The sequence below is a fragment of the Zootermopsis nevadensis genome, unplaced genomic scaffold (assembly GCF_977971745.1).
Source record: "Zootermopsis nevadensis isolate Lab colony 2312 unplaced genomic scaffold, Znev_1.0 Znev_ptg000024l, whole genome shotgun sequence".
Lineage (NCBI taxonomy): Eukaryota > Metazoa > Arthropoda > Insecta > Blattodea > Termopsidae > Zootermopsis > Zootermopsis nevadensis.
Genome location: NW_028259156.1, coordinates 19,723,144 through 19,742,951, shown reverse-complemented (window position 1 = coordinate 19,742,951; position 19,808 = coordinate 19,723,144). Strand labels below are relative to the sequence as shown.

At 41.0% G+C, this 19,808-nt stretch overlaps 1 protein-coding gene across 1 annotated transcript; it reads right to left on the bottom strand.

Annotated features, from left to right (window-relative positions):
* Positions 1-719: 719 nt before the first annotated feature.
* LOC110829954 (ras-related protein Rac1) lies at positions 720-19,807 on the bottom strand. The gene is made up of 6 exons (XM_022064216.2): positions 19,656-19,807; positions 10,661-10,732; positions 9,417-9,534; positions 9,170-9,232; positions 8,563-8,697; positions 720-7,652 (listed from the first exon to the last, which is right to left on the bottom strand). The coding sequence occupies exons 1-6, from the start codon at positions 19,688-19,690 to the stop codon at positions 7,497-7,499; spliced, it is 579 nt and encodes a 192-aa protein (XP_021919908.1). The 5' UTR covers positions 19,691-19,807; the 3' UTR covers positions 720-7,496.
* Between the last annotated feature and the right edge of the window lies 1 nt (position 19,808).

Below are 19,808 nucleotides of genomic sequence, written 5' to 3'. Positions count from 1 at the left end.
TTCCACAAGTGAGTGGCCATGGAAGTGTCTATAATTGTTGGAATATGATATATTAAAAGTTAGCTTATTTCTGTTATTCAGATTTTAAACCTGAGACCCACTGTTTCATGAACTAGAGTAATGACTTAAATTTACATGAAATATTGAAATGTTAACAACCACCACTGACAAGGAAAAATTCAGAATTCACTGAGCTGTGAATTAAACATCAAGACTATTTAACATGCACAATCATGGAAAATAACAAACAGTTAAAAGTTGTCACCTGTATAATTTATCCAGCAATTCCTGACCCTCCTGAGATCTCATAACTTTTACTGATGGAAAGCATGACAGCAGCCATTTCCGTCTGGGGAACTACATTTTTTTAATAAATACTGAACAGATAATTTTTGGCACCACAAAATTAAAAAAAACACCTCGAACTTAAGCAAGTAATCTATCCTACTTTAATTAACCACACAAACAAGTAGTGCACCGAGTAATGACAATGGAGGAAATGCCACTACAAAGATGAACTTCAATTTTGGTTTGCCTTAGTCAATTTTCCCACAGTCAAGAACCAGTGCAACCAAGTCAACATGAAATCATTCAAAGTCTCTGCACCTAAACTCCATTCTGTATTCACTATTTTGAAGCAAATATGGAGTTATGTGACAAATTTAACATATAATGTGATTTGGAATGGGAGGTGAAGCAAACATATTCACAGTAAGAAATATGCATACTTTCTCTTTTTTATCAAGCACAAAAATTACAATACTATAATTTTTAATCAGTAATTAATCTGTTGCAAATTCATATTTACATACAAATGGCCACAATTAAAAGGGGAGGTGTCTCAAAAGCTGTATTCTGCAACTATTAATTATGATGTTAACTGAAAATTACTAACAATTTACAAACAAAGTTAAATGTGGACAGAAATATTAACTACTAATAATGGGAGAAAAAACAGTATCTCAACAAAGGTGCATTACAAAAATTATATACATTAGAAATTATGAAGTCATCCATTTTGCCGACTGCTCAACACGAAATGGAACATACATTTGCTACATTAGTACACTTTTTAAAATCAAGACACAAAGAATCTGCATTACATTCACTTCTTGGGTCACACATCAATAAGGAATCTACTCAAACTGGAATTTTAAATAAAGGGCAGAAAATAATGGTACATATCGTCAATATAATGCAAATCCTTTATGATCGGAGCTACACCTTGTGATAATGTTCCTTGTACATCTGCCACAATTACAGGAAGCAGACCACACTTTTACCGTTCCTTCAGTTGTTACAAATTTACACAAAAATAGAGAAATTCTTACTACCAAGTGTACCAGTGAGATGCATTAGAAGACACAACTAATGAAGTCAGCATACTGCACTTTTGCTATCAAGTACCAATGTCCTGTTTTTAAAAAGACTGTTCCCATCACGAACCTTTATGACACACTCCAAAATACCCGTGTGTAATTTAATTATAATCAAATAGAAAAAAAATATTTAAATGTTAATAGTTGTATTTTGTGCGTGCTTTACAACATGTGTCCTGCAATGTGGAAAGAAAACTGATTATGGCAATGACTGTACCCCCCCTCAAATAAAATTGAATTTTATTATTTAAAAACATTAATTCCACATATGATAATTTACGTGTGTAATTAAAAGCAGGAAAGAATGTCTAAAAACTTGTAGCTTAATCTTATGAAATCCAATAATATATCTATGAAAATATAGCACCAACATTTGAGTTAATAGTTCCTTATTTAAATCTCACTTCTACTTTATTCCAAAGATATTTGTGGAAGAATTTTATGAAAACCCTAGCACTTTCCAGTTATCACCAATCATAAATAAAATGATTAAATTTCACTTGCTAAGCAATGAATGTAGTCAAAATATTCACCATAAAGTTAGTAAGACAAAAATGTTACAGGAAATAAACATATTGTATCACTACACATTAAACTTTCTAGTTGTAAGTTACAACAAATGCTCACAGTTGTTGCAGCTTAATCACCAATGTTGAACACAAGCCTCAGCTGCGTGTGTAATTATTTCTATGCTTCCCTTTGACTCATGTATGAATATACTCATTTGAAACAATCAATAAATCATCTCTAATAACAACAAAGCGCACACACACACACACTCTCTCCTTTCCTCACTTAGAATTTTATGACTAAAGAGACATCACTCAGTACAGAAAGATACTATGAAACATGAGAGGCATCTGCATTACAAATGGACATTCTGAAGTCTCCATCAAATGAACCTAAATCTGCTGCACTAGAAGAAGAAATAATGAAACGAAAAAAGCAGCAGCAGCAGTAACAAGTCACTTAGAATATGTAAAACAATTTACAGATCACTGAAATGAATAAATGTAACAATCAGTGGTAGATTTAAGACAAAATGTACATTTAAAAGAACAGGTTCCCTTCACCTTAAATGTGAAGGAATGTTCTAAAACGGGCTGCATAAAAATACGTTAATTCTTCTGAATAGCAGCAGCGTTAATAGCATACACTGGATGTTCCGAGTTTAAATCCTATTTTATTACATCCCGTTTTTACACAATGGCAGTCTTTAATAATGCTGCTCAAAATCACATCACCAATTTTTAATTTCTAATTATTGTGTATCTACATAAAGACCAGGAAATTTCTTACTGTATTTACATCAATTATTTCTCCACTATCTAAGTCTGAACTGCTAGTGTGGTACTTGGGGCTGCACAAGATCTGGGGGACATTGTATATGTTATGTGCATTAATTACTTTAATACAAACTTATAAAAGATGGGAAGACTTGAAATTTACTTAAAGAAAATAAAAGAAAAGTACAAAATTGAAATATACCAATATGATGGCCACATGAAAGTTTCAAGAACCTACTGAAGTAATTCTAACATTACAAAAATCCCACTGATCTATGTATGCACAAAAATATACAAGTGTTACATACCATTCTTACACGTTAGAAAACCATCCTACAACATACAGTTTAATAATATTTCTGTACATTTACCTCTACTGCACTGAAAGTAAGGAATCAGCATTTGGCTGGCCTCTTTAGTTCAATTTGTAACATATCTCACTACTATGAGCAATCCTTTATGCGTTATAATTTTACTGACATTACAGGCAGTCAGTCTTACTTCTGGATCACTCTCTGATCTGCGGCTTCACGATTCTTAATCCACTTACCACTTGCTAAACTGGATACAAATCACTCACTCACACAAATGAAAATCTCAATAAGAGAAGCTTTTAATATATTCAGCTATATTCTGACCTTTCTACTTCATGTCTGTCTGGCAAGGGTGAAGGAATCCATTTCTGAGGTGGGGTAATATTTTGATTGCACCCGACGTTCATCTTAAAACCACCTTAGCTACAACACAGAGCTTAATTATGATGCTGTGTGATCAGTTGTCTGAGGACCTGAGAGTATGTGAAGCATGAGCAATTATACGCACGACTATAGAATGCAAATACACAAGATGCAGTAGTACCACACCAGCAGCACCAAGAATCAACATAAGTAATTTTAACATTATCCGACATATCAGGTTCTTATTATTATTATTATTAGTGTTCTGTCTGACGACAGGTCCATATACTATGAACAGGGTCCTTCCATCCTCTTCAGGTTGTCAGGGACCCGTTCATACATATATATACATTCTTTGCAGATGATCAGAAGTGGTTCGCCATTGCCTTCTTCTGTGTGTGAATGGAGTAATTGTTGGGATGCCACGGAGAAACCGGGGAAGACCCCGGAGGAAAACTCCGTGATGCCTAGACCACGGCCTTGCCCAACACAAGTTACAAATCTGAGCACCACCGGGAATTGAACCCGGGACCCCAGGATTACAAGGCTAGTGTTCTGACCACTAGATCACTGTGGCTGTTAATCAGGTTCTTATGGTGACAAAAATGTAATTTGTGATTTGTGTTGTAGCAATGTGTGGTCTTGTATGTAGAGTGGTAATCACACAGCACCATAATTCAATCCATGCTACAGAGGCTGAATTACTGACAGCATCATTAAACACCACAATCAATAATTTTAATGCATCTGGACAAGACATGAAAAACTAAAGCACGTTTTGTACACTGCAGGTACAAGTATGCAAATCATAATACAGAAAACCAATCAATAAATTGCTGAAATCAATTTCAGTGTGCTGTGGAAAACAAACTGCTTACAAACGTGACAAACATATGGCACTATCGAAAAAAATTGTTCGCACAGTATTTTTCATAAAAATTTTCTAAAGACATGAAACTTCCAGCACTTTTGTACAAATGTAGAAACTGGGCTCCAAACAGAACTTACAGGACAAAACAGAATCTGCAAAGATCTGCCAAGGTGCACTGCTTGCTGTACTTTCATAACACAGGTGATAGTATTTGTCGTGGAAATAAAGATTTTGAACCTCCCAGAAATGAATAGGAGTGTGGCAAATATGACTGGCATGAATGGAAGACAAACAAACTGGAGAATGGACAAAGAGATGCGGGTTGCCCAAGAATAATGACTGGAAAATCTTGAAAAAGGAAGAGGACAACAACAAACAGCATGTATCTGATGATAACGGTCTTCTCTCCTCTCATTCATTCCCAACTCTAGCTCAGATTGGATGTCCTTTCATAGTTAGGTAAATACAGTATTTGCTACTACATACATACACACAAAACATAAGGCTCTGGTTAAGCTGAAAAGAAAAATAGAATCAATGTCTTTCACTTTTTATCCGAACTCGATTGGACAAGACCAAAAAGTCCAAAAATTGAAACAGCGTGGGGTGTTTCTTCTAAATAATTGGGCATTAACCATGTTCCAATATAAAGGAACACTGCAAATGGGGGGAGGGGATTCTAAATAACGAATGTACTGACATCACAAAACACTTAAATCCACCACTGTTCATTTTTTTACAGCAAAGTATGTGCGTGTATAAGCTGCCCCTAAACTCTAAAATCTGACACCTCTCTCATGCCAATACAAAGAATGTGAAGAAGCAAACACTTTTTTATAAACAATCTATGGGCACAGACATCAACATCAACTACATAACACACACTTTTTCATTTCAGGTAGTTTTAATACAGAACAGACATCATATTAACAGTTAAACCACCACCAGTCTAAAACATCTCACTTCAGCTACATAACAGATTCTGCCATAACAACAATCTACTCTGAACATTTAAAAGGGATTATGATCAAGGATCAATATGCCTATAAGTTCACAATATAGTAATAGCCATTAGAAAACTACAACTTAAGTTATACCCCATAACATTTACTCACGATCAAAATATTTTTCATTTACAGTAAAAAATTATTTACATGATCAGACACAAGCATTAGCATAACAAAATATTTGATTCAGTTTATGTTGGGAAAGAAAAAAAGGAGAAATCCTGCACAGTTACAATAAAAAGCTAACGAAGCCTCAAGCAATCGACTTCTCACTAGCTCTTTGTAATACAAAGTTATTTTTTATATGCCAAAATTAGTAACTCACTGTCCAACAAATGCTGAAATGAGGCAAGACTGGCGCTTACAGGGCACACTGTACATATGATATGCTTTGTGGGGTTACAACCCCCCCCCCCCCCAATTTGGGTTCAGCTGCAACAAGAAGTAACTCGTCCTGCTATTCTCTGAACACTTAGCTTTTTCAATTTAATACGATTTTAAAACAATGTCAATATCAGGAACCGAACACAGTCAGCTGATGGGAGATATGATTTACATAATTTTATCACCATAAAAATCCTATTATCCTAATGAAATTAATGCTTGATTGACAAACATTTTCCAAAATTAATATGAACGTAACATTACAACATAAAGCCATGAAACAGAACTTCTCACTAACAAAAAATGTTCTGTAGGATCCATGCTCAATACGAATTCCAAAACGTGCCTACAAGACAATTTAGACTGGTCTGAAGTTTCAGTCAGATGTAGGAAAGTTCTGAACTTATAAGACCATCAGACATTAATTCTTTCCATACCGAATTTTATTTATCAAAAAATGCTTTTCTTCTTACTCAGAGTGTTAACCTCAAAGGTGTTCACAATAGAAGTGGCTGGAATTCCCGAGTACAAAAACTCATTCACAGCATCGAAGCCGTAAGAAATTCAACGAAGGAGCTGATATAAGAGTGGTTAGAAAACCAATCAAACCAAGGCAGAATAAATTCATAGTTGACACGCTGCAGTTTCAATCTTTAAGTAAAACTTCTACGGTGCAGTTGAAAAACATTTTTTTTTTTTGCAAATGTAAATTACACTGTTCCTTCCCTTAGCAGAACAGAACACAAAACTGAACAAACTGAGGCAGGTACCGACTCAATCTTACGACATACACGCAGGAACAAAACCTTTACCATCCGTTCCAATCACTCAGTGGGTACTTTTTATTCACTACTGCCAGCATATCACAACGAGGACAATGGGAAACCATCCCAGACCACAATTACACTGCTACTGACAAATCATGCATAGATACTCAGCAATTTTTGTACTTCCAGGTCACAAATATATCTTAAGTCAAGTTTTCTAGCAATGTGCATGATTTTTCAATGCAGCATGTAAAACGCAACTCTATGGGGGTAAAAACTGATGAAGATAAGATTTTTAAGTCAGTTGTAATCTGCAAGAAAACATACTGCATCTGATCTGTAAGGGAAACAACAAATTTATTCTGAAAGAAACGAATGCCACAAGCAAACTTTGTAACTGAAATTCTGCATTACTTAACGTTAAAGCGTGTGGTAGTCTACGTATAATTACCATTGTCCTATAAATGCAAGACAGCGTAAAATTTTGAGCTCTTGTAAAATTAAATTGGGCATGAAGCTTATATTGTCATCATATACACATCTTTTCTATTAAGTGCAGGCTAAAAGCAAACAAGATTATCAAAGACTAATTTCCAATTTATATAAACTGCTGATACCAGAAAAGACGTGTGTGTGTATATGACAAGGCAACTAAAAAGCTGAAACAATAACAGGACTCCCTTCAGAGGAAAGGTACAAAAATGAAAGGTTATGTGGAAAAATATTTGTGAAGACAGAGTACGCTTTCAATTACACGCACAGATATCGTAATGAAAATAAGCGAGTCGTTCACGCAGGACTCCAGTACATCATTACAACTCTCGTAGAGAACCGCTATAAAAGTCAATGCTCTATTTCTGTTAGAAGCAGTGCACAGCTCCATCCTGATAAACATTGTTAAATAAATTTCACTGGAAGAACATTTAAGGTAAAAATCTGTTAATCAGCAAACCTCTTTATAAGAAAGAGGTGAACAGAATCCAACAGAAACATTAAGTTGGATCTGTAACCACACGACATGGACCCATTGAACCCCATCCACTGGCACTACGCCTACATAAGGCTGACTTCCACTTCCAAGGTGGCTTTAAATTCAAACAATCGTTCGGTATTATACGCCACAGTCTACAGCAAGACGCATTTCCGCTTCGGTTTCACTTGCAGGACGGGGCACAGGACCGCCCGAATTGCTTCATCGAACACCGTCTTCAGGCCTTTCTGAGTTAGCGCACTGCATTCTAGGTACTTAACAGCGCCGATCTCCTTTGCCATGGCCAGACCCTGTGAGAGAACATCATTAGGAACATTTAAATTGGCAGCTGGCTCCATGCTTTTGGTTAGATAATTGGTTGACGTAACACTGACAGACATGCTGTCAGCATACCAAGCTTGTGTGCTAACCACTAGTCTAGTATGTTTAGTGCCGGCATACTGGCATACTGGCTGCTGCAAGGCTATTTCATCACGTGATAAACTGTTCACAAAGAAGAGTTATATAATACATGCAAAGTGTTAATGGTTCAGAAGAAGCGAAAAACCAGAGTTGATAAATAAGGGTCATCACCCGGTATATGTCGCAGTCATTTATGGCAAAAACTTTTGTGCCTGATGGTATACCTCAGGCACTCTACTAATATCTGTCCCAGTACCTTTTCCATCTTGCCAAATTGGACAAACGTGTGGCAGTCTTAAAACTGAGATACGGAATACCAGGTGCACTACATTTAGCAATCCAAAGATTCCACGTTCAATACTGACCTTTGTCACTAGTACTAACAATATGAGAACAATAAATATCTGTTTGGCTAATTTATCTTAAAGAAGATTGTTATATGAGAACACATCTCATACTAATGCACCTGGTCATCACGTAAAGCTTTCTGTGGTTTTAGTTTTAAATGCCCCGCATGGTTATTCTCACAATCCACAAACTTCCAGCAAATATGTGACACACCTGAAGTGTGAAAAAAAAGAAAAACGGAGGACGACAAAAAGAGTGGGAAATGAAACAGAGCAATGGAATAAACAATTAAAAATATAAAGCCTTCGAAGCAATCTATTTAGAAAGTACAGAATATAAATACATCAGGAGGTAGGGATGAGGTGAAAGCAACAGCTGCTAAGATCTGAAGAGACTAACCAAACCAGCAAGTCTATGGCTTAGCAGCGAAGGCTCTGCATGTTCGTGTACCTGAGGGTATGTGATTGGGGCCAGCTTCTTGTCCTTCAGCTTCTCAATGGTTTCCTTGTCTTCTCTCAGGTCCAGTTTAGTGCCAACAAGAATGATGGGGGTACTCGGACAATGATGTCGCACCTCAGGATACCACTGCACACAATGTTAAAAACATTTCTTAAAGCAGGAAATGGAGCAAGTTTCGGAAAGAGGTGAAATCCTGTCTAATCATAAAATATCTCACGGGCATCACAGAACAAGCCGCACTTTTTATCCCCATTTTGTTATTTTATAAGCTACGGTACCAACACGTCTGTGTGGCCTTGTTGTTCTCACCCTAACAACTTTTGTACCAATTAACAGATTTTCATGAAACAATAAACAGACTTGTCACTTAGGGTAACTCCAACTTATACGGTGGAAGAAATGCTAGCATCACTTCATGCTCGGTCATGAAATTTTAAGCTGTACTCAGATTTTATTCTTAATCTATCAATATTCACAGTATTTACCTACAAAGCATTACTGCTGGCCACACAGGGAAAGGAATTTTGACCAAAGTCAGTTTTAGTACGGCTGACGAGCCTGATCCTCAAACATTAGGTCGAACGATGGCGATTCTTACCTTTGCTCTTACATTCTCAAACGATGCAGGGTTCACTAGTGAGAAACAAATGAGGAACACATCCTGCAAGAAAACGAAACAAATGAGTTACAACAATTACAACAAAATTTTAAAGATATACAAAATTACATTTTCAGGCACTTCTCTTCACAAGCTGCATATCGATGATGACAGAGAAGAATCAACAGAACAACAGATATACAATATGAGGGGCAACTCATAGATCATCTACACGGAGTGTACTTACAGTCTGCGGGTAAGATAACGGACGCAACCTGTCATAATCTTCCTGTCCTGCCGTGTCCCATAACCCTAAGTTGATCGGTTTGCCATCTACCATAACATTTGCCGAGTAATTGTCAAATCTGAAACAAACACCATAATATGTACGGCAGCAAGTAAGTTACAAAACATACTACTGTTATCGAGACCTACAATTCAATTATCGTATTATACTTCATACTTTCTATATCGTGGACTTTGAGTTATCCAATACAGGCAAGAAGAATACATCTATATTATTTGCAGCAGTATTTTTCTATGGAATGGTGCCACAGTTTTCTATCACATCTTCATGTTCTAATGGTTTTGTATCACTGCATATTATTTATTATGTTAACTTTTTGGGTTTTAACTGTGAAAACAGCGCGCCGTAGCCGCGCGGTCTGTGGCATCATGCTTTGGACCGGTGATATGGAATGCGCGCTGGTTCGAGTCTCGGGGAAAGAAATTTCTCATGAGATTTTTGACCGGTGTAGGGGACCGGTGCCAACCCAGCATCATGAGGAAATCGGGTAGTGTAATGCGGTCATTAAAAGTAGCGATGGCTGGGGGTTCGTCGTGCTGACCACACGTCACCCTGTATCTGGATGGATGATCATTCACCTCTGCTTAGGCAAGTGAACGCCAGCAGCCAGCTTTGCCTCTCAAAGGGCTGTTACGCCACGGATTATTATTCCACTTCATAGCAAACATGGCAAAAACATTTCCTTTAGATTATACATATTGTAGTTCCTAGTTCTTCGATGTGGCTCCTAAATTATGGGAAATTTGTCAGGTCTAGCATAAGGTTTCACAAATGGTTATTTATTTTACATATCTTCTGGTGTTTGAACTTGAACAGTCGGGAGAACAATGAGTGAATTTAATTCCTTTTATATACTGAGTCAATATGTGAGTTGTGACCATGTTTCCAGATAATCAGATGGTCAAAATTCCAAGGCATCAACAAAGCCCTCAAACATTTATTTGGAACGGCTATCTCACTCTCTCTTCAGTGCTCCGTGGTATATACATTATGCCTCTTCTAAACCCCATCAAAATGTCATCAGACATTCCTCTAGAATTAAAAATGATTATCTCCCTGCTTTGCATTTGGAATTAAAAGTTTCCTGATCATTTGTGTCCTTATCCAGAGATAACGATGAATTTTAACCACAGACATATTTTTCACTGTGCCACGTCTTGAAAACAAATTAAATTTGTACTCACACTGTTGGGATGTACTCTCCTGGGAAGGCGTTTGTGGTGTAGCTTATCAGCAAACATGTCTTACCAACCGCACTGCAAGAAACAAAACACAGGATTAATATAATTACAGGAAGAATTGCTACCCTTTAGACCACATGACATGGAGGGCATCAGATGTCGCACACAACATTTTTAAAAGGCACATATCCATCCATCACTGCCACTGCATGTGCCATCCAGCCTGCCATACAATGGGTACCTGGAGTAGAGTTGCCAGTGAATGACGTTCAACACTCACTTCTGTCAAATACCATGGTTACAAATGCATGGAGCTTTACTTCCATTACCCCTACACACTGAAGTCTGGGACGGAAGGGGCAAGTGGACTAAAGCGGTTCAGAACAGGATCCAACTGCAATAAACTACTGAGAACAAAATGACAAACTTTTGGGTTGCATGGAAGCGGAAACTTTGCGACAATTTGCTTCGCAAGAAAAGATGCTGCACCACGGAGTTAAACTATAAAACTCTACCACAAAGATTCGTTGTTGTTCTGACACTTGCCACTTGTCTCTGTGTCCAAGCACCACGCCATTACAGCGTGTCGCCTCTCTGGCGGAACGCCGGCGAAAACATGTTTAGACTACACGTACTGCACACATGCAGGAGAAGTTGCCGAACATGAACGGGGATAAAACTAAGATTTAGAACAATACAAAGAAAAGGCTAGAACGGATTTATAAAAGCGACTGATAGGCAAAGGGAAGGCAGAAAGACAACCATCTTTACGAGACTACATGGCAAAAATCAGAAGGCAGCCATCTTCATACTCGGTCCCGCGAAAGCCAGAAATTCCTCCACCACGAGGAGCTGCTGTGCACTGAATTCGGACGATGGTTAATAATAACAATTTTACACATTGTGGGCTCCTTCTTGGCTTGCAGCCACGGAGAACTCCCACAGAGAGCTTGCTGAGCGGGGTGGGGGGAATCTCTAGGGGGTAAAATGCCACAAGAGAGAGCTTCAGCTCTCAACACCTTGCCTCCCGTCTAAGGGCGAAATTATACTTTTATGAGTGTAGAATTTGGTCTGTCCCATAAGGGATTACTTGAAGCTGTTTCAAAACAAAGGGAGGGGGGCATTTGACCATGCGAGGGAGGAAATAACAAGTGGACGGAGGAACCCGCAGAACGGGGAGCAGCTTCACAATCTGCGCTTCTCATTGAACATCAGGACGGAAGAATCTGAGTCGGAAACGGACAATCTGTAGCGCACACGGAAGGCAGCTAGCCACATGCAAAGGGTTGCTCATCAACACACTGATTCAGTCTCACCCATAAAAAGGAAGATTATTATAGTGGAGCTACAATAAAAGGTCGGAGAAAACATATTTTAGCACAGTTCAGAATTTTACTGCAAACCTCTCCTATCGCATACAACAGATGCTAATTATTCTCTTCCAGAATTCGAAAAGAAAGTAAACTAATGAACTTTTTTAAAAGTAAGTACTACGTGAATTATGTTGCGCGCATTTACAAAAATTGCTAAAAGTCTGAGACTTCCCACGAAAAAATAGAACGCTTCATGCTCACAAACCGGGACGTCTCCGCCTACAGGATGGCCGGCCGGAGTTCTGTTCCCGGTAGAGGTTCGAGACAGCAGCAGAAGGGCACGAAGGTCATTCAGGGTATACATGACGAGAAGCAGCGGAGGTACCGAACCCCCCTTGAGGGATTAAGGAAAACCACTGAGAGCGTCAGGAAATCCGGTGTCCCGAGCGCACCGTCGCAGTACCACAACGACTGAACTTCAATCAATCAAGCAGGGACTTCGCAGTGTTCGGCTGTAAATCCAAGACGACTTTCTGCGCCGATGAACCTGTCTAAACGGAGCAAGGTTAAACAAATCCGTGTCTTGGACGAGCATCCTCCCGAATATCAAATAATCAGAATGTAAAGTGAGCCTCACGCCTTATCTTACCCGGTTTCTTGCCGGAAAACAGACAGAAGTTGCAGGCAGCTCAAGTATTCACAGCTCCACGGCAACACCAACCTTAAACATTTAAGCACGAACCGACGGTTTACGGTCAACGACGCAACGTTTCAACTAGAGAAACTCGTCGCCCCACAGGACGAATTCTGAACCTTCCAAAACCTTTTCTCGCCGATTAAAAGGCTTCGGATGCGGAACAAATCTTGTGGCAGAGGAACCCGTTGAAGACCGAAAGAATGAGTGTCGGATAATATTAAAATGTGTATTCGATAGACAGGATATCATTTGGCTTGAAGTGGCGTCCAAAGTCCTGTTCTGTTGCCACGGAATTCAGCGAGATTCATGTACAGACGTCCAACTTCAGGCACCCCCCCCCCCCCCCCGGGCTGAACGTCTCTTGTGCGATGTAAAAGAAGCCCGCGCGTCTTCCTGGACAATGTTATAAAAGCGAGAGCTTTCTTATTCCACGCTAGTGGCTTCTTGGAAACGGCGTATCTTGACGTTCGTATTTCCTGATGACGGTCAGACCGCGTAATCTACGATAACGCCATCAGATGACAGCTCTCGTAAGCCAGAAAATATAATTACTGATATCATGACTTACATTGGGTCATAATAAAATGAACGCCTCTCAAGGGACCCCTTGCGCACAGGAACTAAATCAACTGGTCATCATTAACTTACGCGGCGCACCGCCTTCCTTCTAACGCCCAGCCAATCAGAAAACGAACAATTTGAATAATGCCCATAGAAGGCCAGAGCCTCGGATAAGATGTCGTCATACTTCGTGACGTCACAAACCTGTCGGTCGGCGGCCGCCCCAGTGACCTCGGCACACACAAAAAGAGGCCGGTTTAATTAACGCGCAGTTTCAAGCGCCCAGATTACGCGGCGTTTGCAGGGGGGGCTCTGACGGGAACCACGAGAAATACCAGCCGGTCTACTGGCCGAGATCTGAACACGGGAGTCCCGAATACGAACGAAGCTGGAGCGACGTCCGAAGAGATCGAGGTACAGAGCCGATCCTCCACACAGGGACTGTTACCAAGCGTCCGGAGGAATCAAGTTTCGGAATTAATCTGCAGATGGCTGCGGAGGGGATGCCCGACGACACTGTCTGTCCGTGTCTTTGAATTTCGGAAGCACTCGACGGATTTCGATATAATTTCGTGTTTGGCGGCATTACACGGAATAATTTCACCGCCCCCTTCCTCCCTCACTCTGGCGTTCTCGTCTGAGGCGTGACGAATGCGGCGATGAATCAACCGCAGAGTTCACTTGCCCAGTGACTCACAGAACAAATGCCTTCAGAATTCAAAACGTCTCAACTTTCTCTCTTTTTTGAGTCGTCATGACCACCAATTAAATGACGCAACCAAACCAACAGAATGACTCTGGTTCGAATCTCGGCTCTTGAATGCTGAGACCTCAGGTCCTGGGTTCTCTTCTTGGCTACCTTGACACGATCTTCGTGGTTTGCCTCAGCCCCTTACAGCATTTTATAACGCATCACGATCGCCAAGTTCACGGCTGGAAAACAGTCGATTCATTACGAAACAAGTGGCAAGACGACCGAATTCAGACCATGGAGAAGTCATGAAGATGGAGACGGAATGTTCCTCCGAAACGCTGGTATCTGCGTACAAATGCACACGGTAATGCAACCCGGAGGAACAACATCGACATCTTTGAGCTGCGAGAATCCGAAATCTCGTCAGGCCATCGAGAGATTGTCTGTATTTTCCTCAGGAGGCCCACATTCGGAGGTGCAAGGGCCCTGGGAGAGTACATGGAGCTACGGGCGGACGAAGGAACACGTGCGCGATTAAACCAAGGCCGTGCAACGCGCATCGGGATGAGAAATGCGCGATTCCAATGAGTTGAAGAAAACAGAAAACATTTGGAAGGAGCACGAGAGAGTACGCTGGATTCGAGTGGCTTAAGATAAGCGGGATTTGGGGATCTGAAGGCGGCGATGACGAAGACTGGTGTCTTCCGGGTTGCAGCAGACTGACCACACGGCGCCAGAGCCAGAACACGCCCATCTTGGCCTGAAAGAGACCCAATGGCGAGCTTCTGTGAACATGGTTTTCTTCAGGCTCCTGAATCACGTGAGAGCAACTTGTAGTAAGTAGACCGCGCGAGTGAGCGGCTGTCATGTTTTTACAGGAAAATCCTGTACCACGCAGAGACGAGCGCGGACGAATGCCCTCCAGTGCTGCGAGATGGACGGCAAGAAGCATCTATAAATATCGAAGTTTGCAACCAACGAGCGCGCATATTTCGCACGGCGTAAGCGGGGACTTCCAGCAGCCCGTCCAGCGTCTGGCGCCGAATGAACACAACACCGAGTTTGCTTACACCCAGAAGTCAGCTGCAAAATTTACGAAGTTCGACTTGAATCAAAGAATTTGCAGAAACCCTCCAAGCAGACAAAGTGGTAACAGACGCCAGCACACGAAGAAATGCAGTACGAAAAATATAATCGACAAATGTTTCAAAAGTCACACTCAATCAACTAGCGAGGTCTCTCACTGTAAGGGCAGAGCAGAGACTGAGGGTGGTGAGAGAAGCACACCTGGACTCAAGAGGGATGAAGTGACATGAGACTGGAGAAAAATACGTACATAATGCGCGTCTTTATAATTTCTATTCTTCGCCTAATATTCCTTGGCCAGTGGCGTATTCTTGTCAAAATTCGGGTCTCATAAGAGAGGGGAGAAAACCTCGACGGGGTGGACGCCGAACCACTGACGCTGGACCGACCACCGCGAGCGTGGCGGCACTGCCTCTGCACTCCAAGCACCCGCTTTACATCCGGCGATCAACCGCAGAGCTGTCTCAAGCACGAGTTAGTTAGTTAGTTAGTTAGTTATCTGTCCCTGACAGAGAACCTCTTCTGTTTCGTTGCATCGGCGATGAGGCGCGCCCCAAGATCGTCAAAATCCGGCGTTTACTTTTATTTTCATCCCGTGAGCCGGTGTTTGCTTATACCCGTAAAACGACGTCGGGAATGAAGCGCCCGGGGGGGATAAACTTCACAGAGCCCGAAGATACAACGCCATAAAGAAAGAATGGCAATGCCAGCGTTGGTTGAGGGGCGGAACGACGATTCCCCAGGTCTGTCTGTCCTAAGGTTAAGATACACAAAACTACGCTTAATTGCAATTTTAGATCTCGTGTGGGCGGTTGGTTTTGAATGAAAGCGCCGTCCCCATCTTCAGGCACCACTCCAAATCGCTGTGAAAATCTCACACCTCGCGGTGCGCGTTGCTTGAACGTCATCTCTGACCGGAGACTGGGACAGGATACATCTCTGTCTGAGGAATTTCTTGAACAGCTGAGCGACTAGCAGTTTCACAGGGTATGCACTGTTCCTTGCAGTCCGGGGTTTAGGACACAATCAGAAGAAGACTTCGCTTACGCTAACATCTACTTCATGCGTCAAGAATTCTGTCCGCACGGCAAATGAAACAGGTCGATGGCGTTCGAGGAAATAACAGCTGTTTCCTGCGAGAATCATACGAAACGCTTAAATACAAAATGCAGACACGCCGACTGTTAGCTGCTGGGCTTCGAGGGCAACAAAGACCACAAGGGCTGTTCTTCGCAACTCACATCCTTAAAAGTTTTAACGCCACTGGAGAAAGAATGCGAGCGATCGGGCCACCTGTTGATATGCAAGAACAATAAACAGTCGACCAAACCCGCGTATCGCTCGGTCCAGAAACGCACGCTGGGGTGGCCTACAACTGGGGGCATTCGGCAGACTCCGAAAGACAAGAACGGGGATCATGGCCACGTGCGAAGCAGTCGCTCGTCCGCGAAGTGCCTTCATGTATGCCGGTCCGAGGAAATCAATTGCCCACTTTCTTCCGCAGGCTAAATAATCTCGCTGAGCGGACGGACAACAAGTGGCTTCGGATGCACCATCCGATGGCTCAAAGCGGCCGAAGCGTCACGCTCATCCTCCTCCGTATAGCACGTCACCTGAGCCGCCTTCGAGCTTCTAGTCGGGACCGAATCCCGGCCTTCCACTCCGCGACAGGCAGAAACAGCACGTGACCACAGGCAATGATTGAATGAAGCAAATCGATGTCATCAGAGCGGACCATCGGGGATGCCAGGCAAAATTTCTTTACCTGACTGCATTGGCGAGGAACACGAAACCACAGTTCTGATGATGTGCAGAAGGCAAAATTTTAATTAAAGCAACAGGACGTTAATCTGAAAAGCGAGAAGGAAAGGGCCAGATCGAACATTGCTCTTCGTCCCCCCCCCCTCCCCCCCGGGTCAATCTATGCAGTGAACCCAATCCCTTACACGTGTGAGTGAGAGAAATATTTTGAACTCAGAACCGACTCTTGGAATACGCAACTTCATTAGCTTTGTTACATACAAACAAAGAAGAAAATTATGAACGAAAATGCTCCAAGCTGTGAGATAAAGAGAGCAGCAGCTGCTCTTGGAAGTGCACGCGGAATCAATCGCACACAATGAGTCAAGCTTCCGGAAACACCTTAAATGCATGGCAGTAAGATTACGACTGCACATTTTATGGAAACGTTCAGTTCCGTTCATCTCTACAACCGCTCAATGGATTTCAATGAGATCTGGCACTCAACTGATGCAACCACACTCCTACTCCACAGCTAGGGCGATCTGAAATTCGGCAATTTCATTTTTCCTTGCACAGAACCGTTCTGATACGCCCCTCAATAGACAGGTCTAGGGGTTCAGCCATGCTGGGTGGCCTAAGTTATCACAAATGAAATACTGGCTTACATTTTTAAAAAGTGCATTGGAAACAAAGCAGTATCGAAGCTTTTTCACTAGTGATGCAGTAAATAAAAGAATTCTGCTTCCATTAGACAGGAAGACAGAAGGTGAGGATTTGAAACATCACCCCCCTTTTTTCAACATGCCCCTTCCACTAGCATAGCAATATTACAGTAAAGGTGATAGGTCATCAAATGAAGAATGCTGTCTGCTGGATTGTTGTAGAAGTTTATTGATGTCTCAAAATGTCCCTACTGCCACCATCTTCAGGGTGATGAGTAATGGGACTCTCATAACCCAGAAGACAGCCATCTTCATTCTCACTGCCATGAGAACCTCAAATCCTATTGTCATCAGAATCTTCGTGCGCATGAAACAAAAGATAGGAAGAGAACTGCAGGAAGGAAGAGAAGCCAGAGAATTCTTATCAGCGGCTGACCGACAGTCGGGGGATTTCCTTCTTGGTTACGAGTTTAAATGGATTTTCTTACTACCATCCACTCACTCTTAAACCATACAATTAAGTCGCGTACAAGGAATTGAAATGACATGAAGACCACTTGCAAGACCCTGAAAATGATGGATAACTCAAGTAAAGGATGGCATGAAACATGAAGAAATGGTTATATAAGTTATGAGTGCAGGGGTTCGTTTGTTAAGTGGTCAAGTGGAACACACTCTAGATTCAAATTTTGAGAGACATGGATTAAAATTCTGGCCCATAGACTGACAAATGTCAGGAGAACAACTTCAACTGGACCATAACCATTTCCTTTCAAACTAATTATTCATGAATCATCCTACCAGCTGACACTACGTAAACTGAACTGCTGAAAGCATAAATAATTAAACAAGCTTCACTCACTGTCTGCAAGCAATGATATCCCTGCAGAATTAAAAATAAATAAATGAACAAATTCACAATCTGGTGACCGGTCTTTTATGAATGCTTTGCTCATACAATGTCTGCAATAATGAAAATAAAATTGGTTTCCACTCACATGTAGACATACTTCTTATATTTCTCTAACAAAATTTGTATTCAGTGGCAAGTGTTAAGTGGTTCAGGGCAGTTAAATTTATTTTGGTTCTAGTATGACCCAAGCAGTCCTAATTTTTGCAGAATGACATTTGTTACAGTACTTCATTTAATTGCTTGCTCTGTTCCTTACTTACACTTCACACAGTTTTAAGATGGGGAATATTTTCATGTCAGAAAGAACATTAACAGCACTGCTTGGAAGATCTCACAAGCGACTGCCACAATGCAAACACAAGTTGCTTTAACTAAACACCGTGTCATGCAGTTTTATTGGGGAGTGGAGGAACAGCTTCACACACTTTTAACCTTTGTGCCAGATCGGGGCAGGTGACGAACCTTCATACCAGCTGATCTACTAAGGAAAGAACCCCAAACTTACTGGAGAGGAGGTTGGATGCACACCAAACAAGTGGTGAACCCAGCATCCTATACCTCAGTGTGGCTTATAGAACTGTCATTAGCTACTTCCACGAATTGCACAATGTGAATGCGTGTGGTATGTTTAAATATAAACAATATTTGTGTTAATATAACATCAAATACTTCTGGCCCATCCTGTCAACAACACAAAAATGTCTACAGAGCAAAGATGATGTTACAAGTTGACAATGTTGCTGAACCTTGAACATCTTGGAGCTGTTCCAAGAATTTTATGTAATTCACGAATATGAAGTATCCTACATTCTTCTCCCCCACACACAATACAATTTGTATATATCAAACAGACATTTAATGAACCGCCCAATAAAATTAAAGGAACCAACACATTACTGTTTCCGAACGACTAAAGAAAATACAAATATAAAATCCGTGATTCTGAGCAGCATTACATGTGAAAGTTACTGAAAACACATATATCAATGGAATTACAATAGGAACTATTAATTATAGTGTCATGTTATCTACAATGAAACCTATCACAGTGAAATAAAATAATGGAACACATTCTAACACACCACAATGCAACATTAACAGAACCAATGATCAAACATATATACCTGTTAAACAATCGCACCAACTTCCTTCAAAAGACAAATATAATAGCTAAAACTGCTAATAACCACTACCTACATGCACAAACACACAACCAATCCCTGGAATTTGGAGACAAAATGCATTGCCTGCAAACAGAATTTAGTAACAACTTATACATGACAAGGAAAAGCAAATATCTAGAAACAAAATAATTATGTATACACTTACCCATCTCCTACTACAACACATTTAATTGCTTGCATTTTTCACAACAAACGACACGTCCACCTTCCTCCTTGCAGGAAATAAGCGTCAATGGGCGGGGAGGTAAATATGGAGGTAAGCCATCGAAGTCAAACTCAAGGCCATTTCACACACACC

Bases quoted from the DNA above. Each gene is read 5' to 3' on its own strand.
- LOC110829954 (XM_022064216.2), bottom strand. From the start codon at position 19,690: ATGCAAGCAATTAAATGTGTTGTAGTAGGAGATGG. The intron at 10,733-19,655 runs GTAAGTGTATAC...TGTTTCTTGCAG, and splicing joins TGTGTTGTAGTAGGAGATGG to TGCGGTTGGTAAGACATGTT. The intron at 9,535-10,660 runs GTGAGTACAAAT...TGTTTGTTTCAG, and splicing joins GGAGAGTACATCCCAACAGT to ATTTGACAATTACTCGGCAA.